The following is a 21,282-nucleotide window of genomic DNA, read 5'->3' as shown; positions in this document are numbered from 1 at the left end:
CTGCCCCAAAATACACATGATACATAAAATTCCTGTGACTGACTACACATCAGTATAACAAGGAAATAGTAATAAAAGTATTACAATAAATAATGCTTAGAACACGATGTAATGTACTCAAGGGAGCCAGTTTTGCTTTTATTTAAGTTTTTTATTTAAAATATTTTGTATTATCACTATTACATATGGCATTATGGCATTTTTGACATTTTTTTCAGTGTCGTCTCAGAGCCTACAGAGGGTAGCCGAGGTTCAGTTTCAAGGGTCACTTGTAAACCCTTTCCCTCTTAGCTTACAAACACACACAGCTACACTCACACACCCCTCTTGTATCCAGTAATATGCTTCACACCTTCCTTCCGTTCAGTATGGAACGGTCAGGGAATTAGCCGTCTTGTGCGCGCGCAATAAGCCAGGGGTTGCGGGAGCGCGCGCGGATTGTCCACCATCTCAGCCCCTCAGGCTGTGCAAATCGCGCGTCTTGTCAATCATCTCCCTGGCGAAGACCTGATCCTCCGTGAGTACTGGTGAGTCCTCTTTTCGCTTTTCTTTGCCAATTTTTTTTTTTTTTTTAAAAAAGCGCGCATCATTTTGCTATCCAGCACTCAGGCATATACAAGTATATCCTATGGTGTCCGATTTATAAGGGTCATTTGGACTTTACCACTCATTTATTTGCAAGTGTTTACAATACCCATGACTTGAGCTACTGCTACTGTTGAAATCCCCCGATGGATGCAGTGCTGTGTGCCAGGGTGCTGAGACTGTGTTTTTTTTCCCCCAAACCACCATCTGCGTGCGCACAACTGTTGCGCCAACGAGCATCCAATTAAACATATTTATCGAATCACCAAAGCAACTGCCCAGGGATTAAGTAGTCAAAATGGAAATTAGATAATTTGATGACGTCTCTTGTCGATGTTTTTATGCTGATTTAGATTTAGGCTTCAATGATAGTCTTAGAGGGAACTGTGTAGGCTCGAGTGAAAGTTTGATGCAAGTTATTTTGAGCTCTCCTTGCTGTTGTTGTCCTTGAAAGTAACAAGCCGTTCTTTGAAATTAGCGATGGGTGGGTGCTTCAGGAGAGACAGTATTAGAGCAGCGCCACATTAAAGTTAGTGTGCAGGTACATCTGACCCCCGGCGTCTCGGGTTGAGCTGTCAGCAAGCTTACAGGCCTATAAGCCTCATGCTGAGACACACGCAATTCTGTTGTCACTCCTCCGGTGCCTGCTTTAAAGTTACCAGGAAAGGAGGACAAATACGTCATAAAACAGACTTGGGGGGGGGGGGGGGGGGGGGGAAGAAGCTCCTTAAAAAAGTCAGTAAAAAATATTAAAATAAATAAAACATGAGGAGAATATTAGTAGTCAGGGGCAATTACCACACTATCATTAAGATGCTAATTTATTGATTAAAAGATGAAATCCAAAAAGGATAATTTGGGGGAATAATATTCTCTTAGAAGAGAACTTCTTGACCAATTTTTTAAAATCCAGTTGTATTTTGTTTTTGTTTTTCTAGATCTGAGGTCTTAACCGTTTTGACCTAATAGATGGAAAGAGGCATAAATCTATAAGAGTGTTGTGGGAGGGGGAAACTGATGTCAATGGTGGCTTTAGATGATGACAGAAGTGTGGGGAAGGTTTCAGGATCTAGGAGAGGAAAGAGGAGAACTGTGTGAATCTAAATCTTAATTGTCACACAGAAAGGAGTTTTAGATGTGGTCCAGCACCCAAGCTCCAGGCTTAATATTTCCAGCAGATTAATGATGGACCTCTGTGGTATGGGACGTGATTAATTCGGTTAACTGCAAAGTGTGCATAAATATTATTATATATGAACAGTTTTAGCAAGAATCTCAGCCACAGAAGAAATGGCACTATGACTGATAAGCTAATAGAATAGGGCTCAAAATATGGAACATCCAATGGAAATGAAATTAAAACAACAAACCAGACTCGTTTGCAAAATTATTAGAGATAAATCTAAAACACCCTGCCTACATTACATAATTAACCATACCAATCATAAATGTCCAATAGACCATGTGTAGTCAAACAGGCACATCAATATCTGTTTTGAATGTTTCCTTTGTGCTAAAAATGCAGAAGAAAAGAAAGTAACCTGCAATTTTACCTGCAACGTCTTGCCAGTGTGTGTCAAGCTGTGTTTGCTGACTCTTGGATAACTGGGATTATCGTGGATGTTTGTGTATATGTGTAAGGGGATTGACTGTTGAAGTTGTTGTTGTTTTTGTTGCACTCATGCTGTTTTGTTGGCTGTTAGTGTAATTGTGTATCTGGGGGCTTGGTATTTTAGGTTGGTAGGACTTTAATACAATTTTACCAACATACAAAAAGTGTAATCATGATGCAAACATTGTGACTGTTTTCGGTTCCAAGAAGTAATCTTAATATTTAAAAAATTAAAATTGTAAAAATGTCGTGTTCAGTCCTTCAGGTAATTTTCCAAAGAGAAGAAATAGCTGGCATTCTTTTTCCGAAGCTCTAATTGGTCAAAGATGAAAAGATGAAAGGAATTATAACAAAACATCATCAGTTGGCAACCAAAACTCCAGAAAAAACAGAAGAAGATCCCCTGAACCCCAAAACACATTTTTAGCTTAGCATCTGAGTAAAAAAAATTTTTTCTTTATACCGTACATCTTTATACAGTAGCACATCAATTATAGCCCTATTGCTTAAAAAATCCCTTAGACTGAATAAAGATTTTAAATCAAAACACATATTGAGATGTTTTGGTGACAACATAAAAGTTTTTAAATAAAGAAAGATTTTTTCAGATTTGACATGTTTTAACCTCTTATCAGTTTCAGAAACATAAATATAATAGTATCTCATAGCACATGGACAATATTATATTGCATCGAAATGGACTGTAATTGTTTTTTTGTTTTTTTGACATGTGATCTTATACTACTATGTTCAGCAATGTTTTTTCAAACATTTCCAACATAAATAAAGCCACATTGTGTTTTTTTGTTCTTTTTTATAAATAACACCACTTGCATGTAATAACATCTTTTATTTTACATTGCTTACCACAATAGAAGTGACCCAAAAAAAATGACACCTCAAAGTAAAATTGGATTGTGCAAAGTATGTACATTTATAATTACTGTGAGGGGATAGAAGGGAGGAATAAAAACAGAAAGCATTATACTTATTAAACACTTTTTTTTAGAAGAATTGATCAGACAGAGATGAGAGTATGATGCTGTTCTTGGCTGTGCAGAGTGAAATGTAAAGCCGCTGTTAAAATATTAGTCAGAGTTTATTAAAAAATGTGTTTGCTTTTTCAATTTACGTTTAAGAAAAACTAAATGGACCGTTACATCTTTTGAATAACTGGAGCTCGAAGAAAACAATAATAATGAAGTGAAATTGAAGTATTTAATCTTACGTGCTCTGATCCTGTTTCAGTGCATTAGTATGCACAAACGTGCTCAAAGCAAAGGTCAAATTCGCCTTTTGGTTTCACACGGGCCACAAACCTCACTGTCCTGGGTTGGTGACCACAATGTCTAACTCTTACAACTGACTTTGTTGCTCTTTGCTATGCCTCACCTGATTTGCTCTAAAAAGACTTAAAAAAAAAGACCTTTCAAAAGCCTCAAAACAGAGCTGTGTAAAAGTCTACATTGTGCTGAAAAGTTAATGTGGAGTTCCAAGTCAAGCCAAAGAAATGACTCCATATTTTATTTCTGTGAATTCAAGGGATTCACAGCAATTATGAGAGTGTGAGTCATAGTCTTTCGAGATGCCGCTTTACTCTTTAGCACCAGAGTCTGAGCTCAGCGACCAAATTGTCCCAACAGATTGCAGCATGTGCTGCTTGGATTGCAGTGTGGGCTTAATCTGAGCCTACAGCTTCAATTGAGTAAAAAAAAAAGGGAGACAAGACAGCTTAATTTTGGCTTTGAGTTTATCTGTCACTCTGAAAGAGCCCCTACTGTTTTCTCAGATATATTATTTGACCTTAAATTAAGGATCAATCTAAATATTTCATATTTTCTGCAAAAAGACTGAGAAGACAACATTTGCCTCAGTTTTATTATTTGTTTTTTCCCATACAATAATGATTTTTTTTATCCCATTGTATGCATGAGTGTATATTGTTAGGTCGACAAAAAAAAGTCTTCTTGACTTGATATATAATTAAATGGGCATTTTAAAAAAACATAATAATTTAAAAGGTAAATTAAAATGAACCTTGACTCGCTTCCTTGTTCTTTTAATTAGGAGGTATCTAATGAATGTTAGATAACATGTCATCACTTTATAAGTTATACTTATATGAGAGCACAAAACAGTTGCATTAAGTTATATATTAATATTCTCCTGGCAGGCCTTTGGCAACACTTAACTCTTGTTTTCTCTTTCATGTGCCCACAGAGGGATGAAACGGAAACGAATGTATGCCCTTAACCACAGCAATGAGTGAGTCATCGTCCTTTCACTCACAGAAGCTTATTTCATTGGCCCGATCACTGTCTGGGCTCGGACTCGACGCCGCCAATGGAGGCCCTGTCAACCTCGATGACAATGACGAGCCTCCACCTCCGGTATGGTTGCACCTGAACGCTGGCTTTAACATCCCACGTCTGTAGCGCATCTTTTCCTCCTACAGCTCTGCTTTCTTATTCTGGAGATGTCACATTTAAACTGTTCCCACGTTGCCAGTACAGTATTCTCCCTAAAATCACAGCCTTTATCTCATCACTCAGCCAAATTATAATATTTGTTTTCTGGTTTGGTAGGAGTCTGGCATTGAGCTTGGCCCTGGGCTTTTTTTTGCTGATGGCAAGAGGAAAGTGGACTACGTGCTTTGCTACAAATACAAAAAAAGGAGAACATCAAAGCCGCGTCTTTCCCTTTCATCTAACGGGAGTCTACCGATACCTATATCAATGCCAATCCCGATACAAGGTCGATGGGAAGCGGAAGCAGAGTCTGGGGAGCCGGGAGCTCATGCGGGAGACACGGAAGAGTCCAAGCTTACTGAGGAGGAAAAAGCTTTAATGAGGGAGGAGTTTGAAGCAGGCCTGCTGGAGGCTGGGCTACAGATTCAGCGTGATAAGGAGGTGTGTATGTGCTTTTACAGAGCTTTCACAGTGAATATTGTTGTTTACAGCTTTGGACTGCCCTTAAGTGATTCGACCACAAATCCTATGATTGGACAGCTGCTCAGCAGGTAAACCATAAGCCTTCCCGCTGAAGCTAGAAGCCTCGTCTGCACAATAGAATGCTTAATTTCAGTGGTGTATGATTGAATAATAAATTAAAAAATACACAACTAACAACAAAATAGTGCCGGATTTATTTTTTTATGAACACAATGTACAAAGGGTTTGTTTCTATCCTATTTGTGTCTTTGCACATAGATGCATTTAGTGTGAGATTTTTCTTTCTGTCTATTTGATTGTGCAGAGCTCGTAGGCTAAATTGGCTGCTGTTTTACATGGGGATTAAGAGCATTGATTGTAAGGGCGAAGCCAAAGGCCAGATTATAGGACCTTATTAGACAGTGAGTTAATACTGTGAAGTGTGTGCTGGCTGGCACATACATGTATTTGGCTGCGACTAGTAAGTATTTATATGTAAAGGAATAGTGTGCTTGATCACGTCTTAGCTATAACATCGAAAAGTCTTTTGTTATTAAAGCTAGCAATAACATTATTATTGTTTTACAATATTCATTACTTGTCCCCATTGAGGCTCAGGATACATGTAAAAAAGGCTGTTATGGATTGATTACTAGGGCGCTACTGTAAATGCACAACATAGCCATATCTGGGAGGTGATGTTTGAGCTTGTTATGCTGTACCTGCCTAACAATGTGGTCGCTGCAGTAATTGCTTTGGCAGACAGGAAGACAGAGCTCAAGAAGCTCAGTAACTGACCACATTTCATATTATCAGAAACGATAATTGGGTACATCAACAGTTATCTGCAGTTTTCCATACTTTGCAGGATTGAGTGGTCCTGGATTTGTGATAATGGGATTTCTTACAAAACAGCCTCATCAAATATAATCAAATGTGTCATCCTGACAGGTTTAGAGAAGCATATATTTTAGTTATGAATGTAATTTTTTGCCGTCTTCACATTTCTAATGACTCTCTCTGGCAATATGTGTGCTGATGTGCAGAGGTCAAACGGCATCGGGTTTATTCGACTGCACATCCCATGGTCAATACTGAGCCGAGAAGCGGAGCTGCAGAAGATCAAAGTCGCGGTAAAAAAGGTCAGCAGTTTCACGCAGTCAGTAACATACCTTGGTCAGTGAAATTCCAGTTTTATTTAGTACATTTTGAGCATTTTTTTGAGATTTTTAATTTGGTTCGGGGACTTGCAGTTTGGAAAACTGTGGAAAATGACCAAGTAGCTTTGATCAGAATGTTTTTCATGTGTGTCGTCTTTCTGTAGAAATGTGAATTGCGGAAACAGACAGGCATCGCTGGGATGTGGGATTCTGTTGCCACTAAAATCAACACACCGTTTCAGCCGGACGTCCCCGATTTTGACATCCAGAGAGACTCCCAGACACGCGTCAATTTTAAAACCCTCAAACACCCTTTTATCAGAGACAAACTCCATCTGTGAGTACATAGATGATCACACTTACTGGTGAATAATAAGGACAATCTTAGCTTTGGACACACATAGTTTTATTGGCGACTGAAAAATCAAAGTGGTATTCAGTAGGTGTTATATTGTAATATAAAGCTAATTCAGAACTTTGTATGCCACTGAAACACGCAAAAAAGGAACTTGCCATTCGCACAACGTTTGAGAACAGCCTTTATTTTTAACCCTAATTTATTTTGTCCCTACAGCTATGACATCAAGTCAACAGAGACTCTGTTTGACAATGCGACGCGGAGCAGAATAGTGAGTCCAGGAGTTTTTTGTCATGAAAAAAAGATTCTGAAATCTAAAGTTTAAATATAAATGAGCTCACTTAAAATTTCTATACTATGTTACGTGTGCTTCTAGGTAGCTGAGATTATTTCACGTACTACTTGCAGACACTCTTGCCAAACTACCGGTGAGATCTACTTTTTTTCTGTTTCATATTGTTCAGCGTCATGCTGACAGTCGTAGCTAAACTGCCTGTGTGTTACATTACCTTCTTGTGTTGTAAGGCATCAACTCTTTACTGGCTCGGGGTGTCTATGTTGCTGCTTTCCCTCTGCATGACGTAAGTAAAATGGAGACCTCTGCTTGAAGTGCTTTTGTTCTGCTCAGTTACTGTATATAAGTAACAAAAAAATGCACAGCTCCTAAAAACCTCATCTTCACTCAATCCTGTGGATTTAATAGGATTTAAAGTAAACCGCTATGTGTCTTATAAAGAGCTGATCACTTTTTCTGTTTTAGGGGTCATTCACAAGGAGAGGACGGAAAGATCAGAGAAATGATAGACAGGTGAGTTTTCTCTAACTGGATGTGGATAAGCATGTGTTGACAAAATGTTTTTACCTCTGGAACATCCTTGATGAAGTCGATGGAGGTGATACATTCATTTAAGGGATAAAATCTTTGCTGTTGCTAACCAAGCTTCAGAGCACTTAGGCGCTAACATATTTTAAAAATAATACAATGTACAAATCTATATGTGATCCAGTAGTTTGAGTTCTTTCAAAATCTTAAATCAGTTTGATTATTTATTTATCAACACTCTGGGTGAGGTCCATAGGTCTGACATTTATAATGAAAGGCCTGAAAACATTGCATCTGACATTTTAGTTATTAACTGTTATAAACTTTTCTGTCATGTTCTTGTGCATCTTTCAGCTCCTCCATGAAGAATGGGCTAACTATGGAGTCATGCATAAATACCAGCCTGTAGATCTTATCAGGTACTGAGCTATAAATTTCTAGCTATAGCTTTAGCTTGTAGTGTAGTGTTCATTACAGCCACTAATACTGATTTTTAAGAAACAATATTGGTTCAAAGTCTTTAAGGCTTGCCATTATCATTATTATTATTATTATAGATGAGATGCCAAGTCAAAGTTTTAAACTAAAAGTACTAATTCTACTATTAATAATAAAGTTCATGGATGTGCCAAGTAAACGTTAAGGTTTCTAATGTTTCTCAGGTGAGATCAATTTTTTCTTGTGTTTTTAAATTGAACACCACTTGAGTCTAAAACAGCATATGTCCTTGGCTCTTCACATTTCCACTTGACAAAAATGTATAGCCTGCACGTTGCTCCTTTTTTTTACAGGAAGTACTTTGGAGAACAGATTGGGTTGTATTTTGCGTGGCTGGGTGTTTATACTCAGCTCCTCATCCCTCCTTCAGTACTGGGCATCATTGTCTTCCTATACGGCATACTTACTGTGGATACCAATGTGCCAAGGTGGGTAGATACTAATTAGTCTTCAAATCTGTTTGTGCTTATCAAAAGTGTATTACTGACACACAGTGTTAATGTTATTATGCATGTGCTGTTTTAACATGTGTATTTAAGTCAGGAGACGTGTAATGACAGCTTGAACATCACCATGTGTCCACTTTGTGATGGCGTGTGCGACTACTGGCGTCTGAGTTCGGTGTGCTCATTGGCCCGAGCTTCATACCTGTTTGACAATGGAGCCACTGTCCTCTTTGCTATTTTCATGTCTCTGTGGGGTAACTATACACTTTAATGCATATCCCTGTTACAGCATGCGCAGTAAGTTTTAACACAGCAACTCCAGTAGATAGACAGACATTTAATAAACACTTAGATTTCTTAATTCAACTTTCAGTTAACCCGGATACACATTTTAAGATATGAAGCTACTTATTTTGTCAAAACAGGCTTATTTAATTTTCTGAACACATACACATTTAGGATATGTTTGTGAAAAAACTTCCTGCCAAAATTTATTTTTTTGAACCTCCTGAATGCAAATAATTTTTTAAAATCTTTTTTAAATTTCTTTGAACTCCTTTTGTTCATTTTTTCGTAGCTGCATGGTTTCTTGAGCACTGGAAAAGGCGGCAGATGTATCTGAAACATACGTGGGACCTGACGAGCCTCGAGGATGAGGAGGTATTGAAGTAGATTTGGCATATTGTACAATAAAAAAAACTATGCTATATTAACTGAAAATGAAAATCAATCAAATTACTACATAATTTTATTTTTTCACTGTCTATTTTTTTAACCCATGTAAGTCAAGCCAAGAGTTTTAACCTCTTGACATGACATGACATTGACCATGTGTTTAAGGTGTTAAGTGTGGTAATGGGATTGGCGAGTTCTTAAAGGGTATTTCCTGGATAGTATGACAAAGCACGGTCATAACATACCCAAACACAGCCTAGAACAACTATAGCTGTTTGAACTTTGCTTGAGGTTATCCAGCGGACGTATGTGAGAATGTAACCTGACCAGCCACTTCATTAGGTACTCCTGCTAATGAAGGAGTACCTAATGCGATTGGATGTTATGCGATCCAATTGCATAACATCAGCTCCATTCGTCAACTCCATCCATTTAAACATATAGACGTTAGGCAACATGCTCTGCTAAAATTCAAATATCAGAATGGGGAATAAAGGTGATTTAAGTGATTTTAAACATGTCATGGTTATAGGTGTCAGATCCAAGATCCAGGTCCAAGTATTTCAAAAACTGTTTACTTTAGTTTAAACATTTCTAAAGTTTAAAGAGAAGGGTCCAAAAGTCCAAAAGAGAAATATCCAGAAAATGCCTTACTGATGCCAGAGGTCAGAAAGGCAACAGTAACTGAAATAACGACTTGTTACAACCAAGGAATGCAGAAGAGCATCTCTGAGTGCACAACACATCAAACCTTGAAGTGGATACCTACGGCAGCCCTGTGTGCCACTCCCGTCAGCTGGGAGCTACAAACTGAGGCTGCAGTTACTCTGGGTTCACCAAAAGTGCACAGTAGAAGAAAAATGGTCCATATCTACTGCAACATTTGGATGGCAGGGTCCGATTCTGAAACATGACATGACAACACCAGATCTCAATCCAATTGGGGACCTTTGGGATGTGGTGGGATGGGAGATTGTCATGATGAATTTGCAGCCGACAAATCTGCAGCAACTGTGTGATGCTATCATGTTGATATAGACCAAAATCTCTCAGGAAGGTTTCTATCATCTTGTTAAGTCTAAGGCTCAAGTGGGTCTTTATCCACTTGAGACTAGCAAGGTGTACAGAATGAACTAGCCAATGAGTGTATCTTAGAAATATTTGAAATTGATGAAATTCATAGCAAGCCCCTCCCCAGAACCGTCCATCCATCTTTTTTTTTTCCAAATTCTTATTCAAATGAACTATTTTTTAAATAAATATATAACACAGAGCGTTATCTGTTGTGTGTTACAGAGTTCATGAACAGCATTCATTTATGAAAACAGCTAATCTTTCTTACACTCTCTCTTCCCTTTCTAACTGTGTGTGCATATCTGTCTCTGCCTCTTTCATTCGTCACTTTGTCTCCTGCCCGAAGGAGCGAGTCCAGGTGGGCAGGTTTCTTTACCCGCAAGTTTCTGTAGCCATTTTTTATGCATTGTGAAATAAATTCATTGTTAATGTTTTAATGTGTTGGCATTTAATGGGTTGTGTATCTACAGTTGAGAATTTTAATTCTAAACATCAGCAATTGAAAAACTCAGTTAATGGTCACAGTTGCAGATCGAAATCACTTACATTAAAGGTGTAAATAATACACACAAAATAAATGGTTTTGTAATGGCAGATGCCAGACATTAGTGCATGTGTTTTAAATGTGTGTGTGTGTGTGTGTACTGCAGGAGGAGCTGAGACCTGAATATGAAGAAGCACTGCAGGAGAAAAAAGCCAAGATGAAAGCACAGTCTGCAAAAAAGGTATAATGTGTGTTTTTATTCACATTCAGTTTTATAACTTGCCACACAAAAGACAGATTTCACTCACTCACTGTGTCTTTTTTCCTCTGTTGCAGATGACTCAGTCTGGGGACGGTAGAGATGGAGAAACAGACCAGATGCTGGCCTACCAGGTATCACTACACTGCCCTGAGTGACAGGACATTATGTGGACAGAGCTGCTGGGGGTAGAGGGCAGGGCTGTATTTAAACTTCTTTCATTACTGCTAGCAGATAATGTCGCTCCCCGATTTACTTTATCCTCAATGAAGTTAAGTGAATTACTGCCAGAAAAGCAAATCTTACAGTTTATCTGGGTTTTTCATATATTGTAGATTTAATATAGACTACCTTGGTGTGTATGACTTTATGTTGGTTCATAATAACCCCCCTACACCTACTGTGGATGGTTGAGTCCAAAGCAGCTTACCTGCCTGAGATTAGCCCAGATTACTGTTGGAGAGGGAAAAGGGAGCAGAGGAAGAAGGGGAGGGGATTTCTGTCCTTTGAGATGGCAAACACGCACCTGCTAGACAGAAACAAAAACGTGTGTGCATGTGTGTGTGTGTAGAACATGTGCAGTGCATTAATGCACAGTGCTAACTCATATACCGATGATGAGAACAAAAATAATATGCATGTTTTCTTGGCAGCAAGAGCCCGAGTCACTGGACATAGAGGATCACATGCCAGGTTATCTCATCAATATATCCACCTTACTACTGCTGGTACTGCAATCATACCTTCTTCTTATTCCCACATTTCTATCTTTCTTTTTTGTTGATTTGATTTCTTAAGGGAGATTATATTTTAGCCATCGTTATTTGTATTTTTATTTGTTTGTATTTAACAGTAATCAGAAGGTTTTTATATTTTAATATAAACTTTTTGTGTCTTCAGATATTCATCACCTTCTCAGCGGTGTTCGGGGTGGCAGTTTACCGCATCTGCATGCTGAGTGTGTGGTCCATGAACCCTGATCCAGAGGCCAAGGCCAGCGTTAGGATGACAGTCACAACCACAGGCATCATCCTCAATATGCTGGTTGTTCTGGTGTTGGAAGAGGTCTACGGAGCGATCGCCGTGTGGCTAACTGAGCTTGGTACTTTTTTAATGCTGTTAAGTTTAATCATTGAAATTGTTAAAATTGGAGACAGAAAGCAGTAAAATCTTGAAGGTAAAACAAGTTATAAAACTGGACACTCACCAGCAAACATAATTTATTACTCAAGAAAGTAAGGCATTACACATTACCGCATTTTCCTGAATTTATATTACTTAATTACTCCCTGGAGAAAGTAATTCATTACAGTACTTGTTATATTACTGTCGTGTTACTTAAAATTACCTGAAACTCATTGTCACAAAATTATCAGTTGGCAGTATAAACCTCAGGCTACAGTCTCACACTCCAGCACATAACCTAAGCAGGTGAGGTGTGAGGACACACATGTGATCTATCTTTATATGTATGAACACAAAACTGGCAACACAGCACAGAGATGAAAACCACCCGAAGCCACAGTGATTCTATTCTAGAAACATGGACACGCAGACCTGACTGCTCTTCACTGATTTTCTTAGCTCAGTTTTGTCATCACTCTGGGTTTTTGGTTAGCTAAAATTAAAAATGTAAAGTCCACAGTGGTCTACTTCTCTAAAGCTGTAGACCACTCCACCATTTCTGTAGATTATAGCGAGTGCTTAGGAAGCAAAAACATGTTTGTTTCATGTTTCTTCTTTCTATATGTGTGGTGTACAGAGAACTAAAGAACCTTTGTAACATAAGTAAGAACATAATTGTAACTGTAATGTAATTGCTTAATTTAGTGCAGTACACATTATATTACTGTATTACTGAAAAATGTCACGTGATTACAGTAGCATGTTACTTTAGAACACGTTACAGTCGATACTGATGATTTCACTACTGGATTATTCTGTAAACCCTGAAGCATTTATAACGGTGTCACTGTTGTTGAGACAGCTCTAACATTGTCCACTCTGTTTTACAAGATCTGTCTTTAAGCCGTCTGCTGTTTGAGTTCTAATTTTCATGTAACTAACTGTATCATCTAACATGATTAACATGTATTTTAGTACAACAGGGTGTTTTACAGATTAAGGGAGTCTTGGTGATATTGTTAGTGAAACGTAACCAATATAAAGAAACTCATGATGCAGGCGATGTGTTTAAAGTTGTAATTGGAATTAATAGAATTAAGTCATGTCTCAACAGAACTTCCAAAGACAACGGAGGAGTTTGAAGAGAGACTAATATTCAAGTCCTTCTTCCTCAAATCCATGAACGCCTTTGCACCAATTTTCTATGTGGCCTTCTTCAAGGGCAGGTCTGTATTTTTGTCTTTCTTCACAAGCTCATAAAGTGACTTGGGGTCCCATTTGATGTGGGACTACACAGCATTTTTATCCTTTGTCTGTCGTCTCACATGTAGAGATAATTAACCATTTTGACTGTCACCAGTTTTCTAAAATTAGCACTGCAGGAGAGATACTTTTCTAATGTCTGGCTTATATCCAACGGCTGTGAAGCAAACAGGGAAGGTTGTAATCATGGGTCGAGTGCAGGTTAACCTGTTGCCGTCTTTTGCTGCCCAAGATACAGCCAACAGGGAAAAATGCGAGTGACCACAAAGTCATAATGGAGTACTATCACTTTCAATCTTTTGTCATCTCACTTATGCCAGCATTAGTTAAAAAATGGTGAAAGAATACATTTTTATACAGTTTTAATGGCAATAGTTATGCAGACTGTGACAGAGTATGATAGAAATGAAGCTGCTGAAATTGCATAAGGCAACACAAACTTTCTCTTCCTATATGGTTAATGTATTTACTTAGCAAAGGAATGGAAAATTGCATTCAAATTAAATATATTTCCTCTTCATATGCTACATTTCATATATATTGTCTCACACAAACATACTCTTCGCCCCATGATTAGTTTGCTGAGATGTGTTCGTCCTACTCACTCGGCACTGTGTGTCTTCATTCCTTTATCACGTGACTTGGTCCTCTCCTCATACAGGTTTGCTGGGCGGCCTGGTGATTATGTTTATGTCTTTGGAGACTATCGCATGGAGGAGGTTCGTTGCACTACACACATCAGTGATTATTGTTTTGTGTATGTACGTGTAAGGTAAATGATCTGTAGTCTTTTATGTAAATGTGTGTTTTGCCTTCTATAGTGTGCCCCTCCTGGCTGCCTCATTGAGCTGTGCATCCAGCTCAGCATGATCATGCTCGGAAAACAACTCATCCAAAACAATGTGTTTGAGATACTCGTACCGTAAGTGTTCCCAGCTACTGCTTAATGTACAGAATTTGAATCTGTAATTTGACTCTGTAAATATATCTTTTCTGTTTTACAGTAAGTTGAAAAAGATGTACAGAACAATACAGGAACAAAAAGGAAAGAATAGAGGAGCAGAAGATGAGGACAGTGAAACAGAGGAGAAGCGACCGAAACAGCAGTTTGACAAGGATTTCACCCTCGAACCGTTTGAAGGTGTCAGTCCAGAATACATGGAAATGAGTAAGTCTCTTCTGGTCCCTTGGATATATATTTATTCACAAAATCATTCAATACTGCAATGAACCTGCATTAACCTGAAACCATGTGTGCATGTCTTGACATATACAGTAATCCAGTATGGGTTTGTGACTCTGTTTGTGGCCTCCTTCCCGCTGGCACCAGCGTTTGCGCTGCTCAACAATGTCATCGAGATTCGCCTCGACGCTGCAAAATTTGTCACTGAAATCCAGCGTCCCGATGCTGTGAGGTGCAAAGACATAGGTACAGATTTCACATGTGCTCATGTCCTCTCTGTCTTCCTCTGTGTGAATGTGACAAAAAAAAACCCTATCCCTAAATTTCTAATCAAGTTCTTTTTCTTTCCTTTCTTTTACATGAATACACGCATTGCACACACATTGATACACATGGATCGACACACTTCTTTTCCCCCCTTTTCATGTGCATGCTATCTCCAGGGATTTGGTACAACATCCTTTGTGGAATCAGCAAATTCTCTGTCATCACCAATGTAAGTGTGTGTGCGTGTATGAGTCTGCTTTCTATAACCTTTGACTTCTGGCAGAGTGTATACTGAAGTGAACTCCAGTTTAACTGCAACTTACTGCTGCTGCCATGTCCTTGTTGAATAAGTGCAAATGTTCAGTCCATCGAATTAAATTCTGTTTACTGAAATTCATAATATTGTAACAAGGCACTCTATGGCAGCTAGAGGTGTGGCACAATTTGCAGGTCTCTGTGCTCAAAAGCAACTTTAATGCAGCTTTAAATTATTTTAATTGCTCATATACTTGAATTTGCAGTATACTTAAAATCTCCCTCCTTTAACTTTGATGCTGGTTTGCAGCATTTCTGTGTCGTGGCATAGAAATGCTGCAAACACATGTGGAACAGTTGTAACAAAGTGTACTTTTAAACATATAATATAATATAATATAATATAATATAATATAATATAATATAATATAATATAATATAAGTTGCAAATTGAAATAGTCAGGACTGAAATAGTTGGCTCTTTTAGAGGTCTACCAATTTCACAACAGACATGTAACAAATTAAATTTTTAAAAATACTGATTTCCTTTTTTATTTGTCACTCATCTTGTCACTGGTGTTACCATATTCTTTTGGCAAGTTTAAAGGCTTTACAAGATATTATTCCTCAGCCTCTTTAGGATAAGGAAACAAGATTTCATTTTATTATTTACAGTCAGGTTTGTTCAGCATGTGGCTGTATGGCATTTGCTTATTTGTGCATTTGCTAATAACAATATAAATATTAGAATTACAGCTAAAATGAATAATAATGCAATCCTGTATATCCTAACCCACACAGTTACTAATTACTAATGTGTCGAAATCAAATATTGAACACCTTGCTTGATGTGATCGTAAAAAAAACCCACTCAGTTTGGAGATACCAAACAAAAGGAGGATTAATAATGAGAAAGAAATGTTTTCTGTAAATTGGAGTCATTAATTGAATCAGTTTTTATTTTGTTCTTTTTCTTACAATTCCCTAAAGGTAAGGTAAAATCTTAAACTAAACCATTTTTTATGAAATTATAAAATAAAAGAGAAAAATTCTTATAAATAAAAAGAGGCATTGGTCTTATTATGAGCAATTCAGTAAATATGTCACAGGAAATCCTGGGAATTGAGTGATGTCATCACTATCATTTTTTCTTTCAAAATAATACACTTTTTTAATATGAAAACATCAGGGGAATAATACTTTCTTTATATATTTTTTAAGATTTTGTTTACAGTTTGTTTTGTTATGTCACATTTATTGTATATTTGATAGTTATGTAGATATTATTGCATTTTAAATGGTAAAAAAAACCCCACTTTTTAAAACAAAACATTCTGTTTACCACTATCCTTTATTGTGTGGTGGGGCACTTCTGTGGTGCTTGGATCTATATATAAACTGCTTTCGGCTCATTTATTCTCAAAGGGATGCCACAGCGGGTAGCTCGACGTGTTTGTTTTGGCAGATTACACCAGAAACCCTTCCTGACAATAATATATTTGACAAATCTTGTCAATTTGATGGCTCAGGTATAATTGTTCAAATCACATATTGTAATATTTTAACACAGACATAAATCAAAAATTTAATTAAAACACCAAATTATTTTTAAAGTGTAATATTTCTTTAACAGCTACAGACAAAAAAATAGACAGTATTACTAACGTTACGTTATTCTTATTATTGGACCATAAAGTTATTTATTGCTAATGTAACTTTCACCCCTTGTTTGTCTTTCTAGGCATTTGTCATCTCCTTCACGTCAGAGTTTGTTCCACGAATGGTTTACCAGTACATGTACAGCGCTAATGGCACCATGAGCGGATACACGGAGCACTCGCTGTCCTACTTCGATGTCAGCAACTTCCCCTCTGGCACAGCGCCAAACACCACCCTTATCACTGGAGTATCCATGTGCAGGTCAGAGTCACTCTATTAACCTTGACCTACCTGGAACTTTCTTGAAATCCTTTAGTCCAACAGCTTAGCGCTTTACCTGGAACATATACAAAAAGACTTCCTCAAGATTTCCACATTTTGTCATGTGTCAGATTCATTTTTCATCAGTCTTCATGGATACTTGAAAATTACAAAGCAAACATTTTTTGAAGGTATTGTTAAATGTATTAAATATAACAATTTACTTCAGTATTCAGACCTTACAGGGCTATAATTGAGCTCTGGTGCATCCTGTTAAAAATCAATGAGATGTTTCAGCAACTTAACTGGGCACAGCCTACATGAAAAGGCACACACCTGTCGATATAAATTCTTCCTGTTGATGTCAGATTGAAGGCCAAACCGTAGCGTATCCTGTATGATACTGGAAGACCAGTGGCTTATCACAGAGCAGACGCTGAGGGACATACTGTGATTCATGCCCATATCCATCCAGTATCCACTTCAAAATTTCCATCCATCCATTCAGGCACACAGCCAGCAGTTTTCTTAACGGATTATTCCTCTCTCAGTCTATCTCACTTGTCATTTGGCGAGAGGCAGAGTGTATCCTGGTTAGGTTGGCAGTTCATCACATGGCCAACACATAGAAACAGACAGACAGTTTAGAATCACCATTTAACCTAACATGCATGTCTTTTAAGCTGTGCATGGAAATTCAACACCTAAGAGAAAATCACGCAGCGCCAGGGAGAGCATATCTGCATCGTCTCCCAGCCCCTCATGGACTTTTTCACACATTTAAATAATAAGCGAGAAGGACCATCACTGGTGTAGCAGTCCACCAATCAGGCCCTCGTGGTAGTGTAGCAAGTTTTGGAGCAGTTTCTTATCAAGCAGTTTATAGTTTTGTTTGGAGAAAATAGATCTGACTTCATTAACACTGTCTGTACAGACTAAGGCACTCGTGACAACATAATGCAATGGGGATGTTTATGTTTTGTTTTTTGTTTGTTTTCATTACAACAAGGCGTGGAAGGCAAGACGGGATAGTGTTAAAGATGCTTGCAGAAAAAAAATGTTAATTTTCAGTGAAAATCTTTTGCAACCGATGACAAATAACCACCCCAAACACAAAAACACAACCTAGAATGACCCAACCACAGGCAAGACCTGAGAGACGGGAACGTGGTTGTGCAGTGACACCAAGCAGTTCTGCCAAGAAGAATAGGCGAAGCTTCCAAAACAATCATGTGCCAAACTTGTAAGATCATTCCAAAGAAAGGCCGTGACTGTTGCCAAAGCTGCTTTAACCAAGTACTGAGAGAAACTTCTGAATGCTTAATGTATGTAAAATGGGACGTTTCAGGCTTTTGTTTTAGTGCATTTACAAAACATTCATAAAACTTTTTGTGGAGTATTTGTGTGGAAATTAATGAGAGGTTAGAAAAAGAAGTATAAGAATCAATTTTGAGATGTCTGAAACAAAAGATGTGGAAAATTTAAAAGGATTTGAATTGCTTTTATTTTTTACTGTAAATGTGTGCAAGGATGAGTTTTAAGAAATTGTCAAATGTTGGCTTGGATAGCTTTTAGCTTTTTGTGTGTATTTTTTTTCTGTGCTCCCACATGTTTCTCTGTGCTAATACTCACAGTGTATCTTTCTGTCAGGTATAAAGACTACAGAGATCCTCCGTGGGCAACAGATTCATACACCTTCTCTAAACAGTACTGGTCTGTCCTGGCTGCAAAACTGGCCTTCGTAATTTTCTTCCAGGTATCAATATGACTTAGCTACAGTAGGACATATGCTACACTTAGTCTGAGAGGGTATCTCCAGCTCTGTTTTTACTTAAATCTGATATGTGACTTCCTTTTTTTCTGTCTTTCTCAAAGGATGTTGATATAATGTATAGATAAGTAGAGATGCACCAGTCCAACTTTTCCTCTCCTGATATCTGCTGATAGGTTTTTTTCTGACAGTAGTGTTGTCTTTGATATTAAGTTGGATAATTTATATTAATATGTCCTCTATTTCACTGTGACCAGACCTATTTATCTGATATTTATCTGTTTATAATAAAAAGTGATCTCAGTGAGTGTACAAACTGCCTAATGGCATTCAGTGTTAATCCAGCAAAATAGTGCTTTCTTACCTATAGGCAGCCTCGGCTCTGTCAGTGCGCCCCAGGGCAGCTGTGGCTACAATGTAGCTTGCCATCACCAGTGTGTGAATGGGTGAATGACTGAATGTAGTGTAAAGTGCTTTGGGGTCCTTAGGGACTGAGTAAAGCACTATACAAATACAGGCTATTTACCATTTACCATGGGTACTTTTAAAAAATATATTTTAACAAATACATTTTTGGCTTTCAAAACTATTTAACCCTCTTTAAAAATAAAAATCTAAACTCTTGTTACTTGTTTTTTCTATCAGAACCTTGCCATGTTCCTCAGCATGTTAGTTGCCTGGATGATCCCAGATGTACCACGATCTCTGCGGGAACAGCTGAAAAAAGAGAACATGTTGCTGATGGAGTTTCTGCTGACTCAAGACCAAGAAGCACGTGCCAAAACTCACTCCACAAAACCCTCAGCCCCCTACTTCCCCACCAACATAGACATTGTGGTGGAGGCACCACCAGAAAATCAAGAAGTACAAGTGGAGGAAGAGGAAGAGGTGGGGGTTGAGATCAATTTGGATGTAAGGAGCAGAGATAGCGACAGTGATCCAGAGATTGGAAATGTATTGGTAGAAGGTGGAGTAAATGGTCTAGAAGAACAAGGAGATGAAGGTGAAGAGGAAAACAGAGAGGCTGAAGGAACAGAAAAGGAAGGAGAAGGAGATGTTAAGGAGGAGGATGGGAAGGAAGAAGGTGGAAAGAAAGAGTTTGAGCAAGAGGAAAGTGATGAAAAAGAGAAAGGAGGACAGAGAACAAATGAAGACGAAGCAAAGGAAGTTGAGAATGAAAATTTTACTGTAGATCTGGACGTCTTCATGAGTGAGCTGGGCCTCTTAGGTAAGAGGAGACAATTTAAAAACAGAGCACAAGTTCTTCATTCTTTGTTCATCTTGTCTGTGAAACATATTGTCTGCATCGTATGATTCATTTTTTTGTTTTTTGTTATATAGATGAAGAACCCTCATCGGGCACAGTTAAAGATATGGAGCTTCCCCGCTCAGGCTCCAAACAAGAATGCCAGAAAGATGCTGAACCTCTGTCACATTCATCGTGTAAAAGAGGATCATCCCAGAGTCTGAAGATCTCCACGGAAGGGATTACAACAACAGATGATGAAACTAAGAGCTTCTCATTAATTGCACCTCCTCCCAGAGAGCCAGGCTCAAAGGCCAAGGCCCGATGCTCCACCCTGCCTTCTCGCCACAGAGGGGCTGAGGCTTGCTACAGCCTGCCAAGGCCCAGCCACTCCACCAGCCTCACCAGGTTCCAGCAGAAGTCCACACTTATTCCCCTGGTTTCCCTGGACCCTTCATCATCAGCTTCTCCCAGCCCATTATCTCCCACACACACACAGGCATCCGCATCATCTACACAGCCTCTACTTGCCCAACAGCACAAAGCCTCAACTGAACTGTTTATGCTGAAAGGCCCTCCACCCCAACAGCCACGCTCCAGGGCCAAAGCCCGGTGCTTAACCCTGCCTCCAAGACAAAGAGCACAGGGTCCTGAGGAGCACTCTAAAAAGCCTAGCCATTCCACCAGCTTTACAAAGCTGGAAGACCATATCCCGCCTTCCCCCAGTGAACTGAAGCGCAACAGACCAGTATGAGGAGAGCTGCAAGGCGAAGTGGAAGAGAAGGAGGGTGGAGGAGGGAGGGAGAGGACTATTCAGATAACCTTCTCCTGTCTGTGCCTGGAGGCACACCCTTCAGTCCCCACTGCATATACCTGTGGTGTGAAAGGAAACATCAATGGAAACTCCTTTTTATCATGTTACTCCTCATTATACTGCTCAGTGGTTTAGGGCTAAACCTAACAATGGGGGTGCTGGGCAATTCAGAGAAAGACTGCTCTGAAAGTCTCCTTGCTATGACCTGTGAAAAAAACCCACTGGACCGTATTCTGTTTTATTTCTGTGTATATTTTTTGGGCTGTTCTTTTTTGCCTACACTCACATCTCAGTAGCCAATGCTCCTCTGTTACTTCCAGTCCAACACATGCAGCAGTGCTGCCTTGTAGGCCAGCTGAAGATGAAATTGTATTCATTGCAGCTAGAATCAGCACGTGTGCTTTTAGATTTACGTTTATCTTTAGAAGTTTTGATATATAAACACATGAACTTATAATAAAAGACACCCATGTTTTTCATGTTTGTTCTTCATTGTAAAGTTGTGTAGCCTCAAGGCTGTTTTTTCTTGGACAA

General features: G+C 38.6%; 1 protein-coding gene across 1 annotated transcript; it reads left to right on the top strand.

The window, feature by feature from the left end:
• The first annotated feature begins 236 nt into the window (after nt 1–236).
• Nucleotides 237–21,227, top strand: ano2a (anoctamin 2a). The gene is made up of 28 exons (XM_085164452.1): nt 237–527; nt 4,418–4,587; nt 4,783–5,106; nt 6,174–6,269; nt 6,452–6,624; nt 6,862–6,916; nt 7,022–7,073; nt 7,171–7,226; nt 7,406–7,453; nt 7,823–7,887; nt 8,260–8,394; nt 8,506–8,666; nt 8,990–9,072; nt 10,508–10,519; nt 10,812–10,886; nt 10,982–11,038; nt 11,558–11,632; nt 11,805–12,006; nt 13,144–13,255; nt 13,954–14,011; nt 14,114–14,214; nt 14,297–14,460; nt 14,569–14,721; nt 14,919–14,971; nt 16,739–16,917; nt 18,568–18,673; nt 19,334–19,916; nt 20,030–21,227. Exons 2-28 carry the CDS (start codon nt 4,441–4,443, stop codon nt 20,686–20,688), a joined length of 3,984 nt encoding a protein of 1,327 aa, XP_085020578.1. The 5' UTR covers nt 237–527; nt 4,418–4,440; the 3' UTR covers nt 20,689–21,227.
• The last annotated feature ends 55 nt before the right edge of the window (nt 21,228–21,282 follow it).

This window comes from Neolamprologus multifasciatus, chromosome 7 (genome assembly GCF_963576455.1).
Source record: "Neolamprologus multifasciatus chromosome 7, fNeoMul1.2, whole genome shotgun sequence".
NCBI lineage: Eukaryota > Metazoa > Chordata > Actinopteri > Cichliformes > Cichlidae > Neolamprologus > Neolamprologus multifasciatus.
This window is presented reverse-complemented; position numbering and strand designations above follow the sequence as displayed.

Excerpts from the sequence above, each read along its gene's own strand:
- ano2a (XM_085164452.1), top strand. The coding sequence starts at position 4,441 with ATGCCCTTAACCACAGCAATGAGTGAGTCATCGTCCTTTCACTCACAG. Across the intron at positions 11,633-11,804 it reads TATCCACCTTACTACTGCTG|ATATTCATCACCTTCTCAGC; the intron begins GTACTGCAATCA and ends TTGTGTCTTCAG. Across the intron at positions 14,012-14,113 it reads GAGACTATCGCATGGAGGAG|TGTGCCCCTCCTGGCTGCCT; the intron begins GTTCGTTGCACT and ends TGCCTTCTATAG.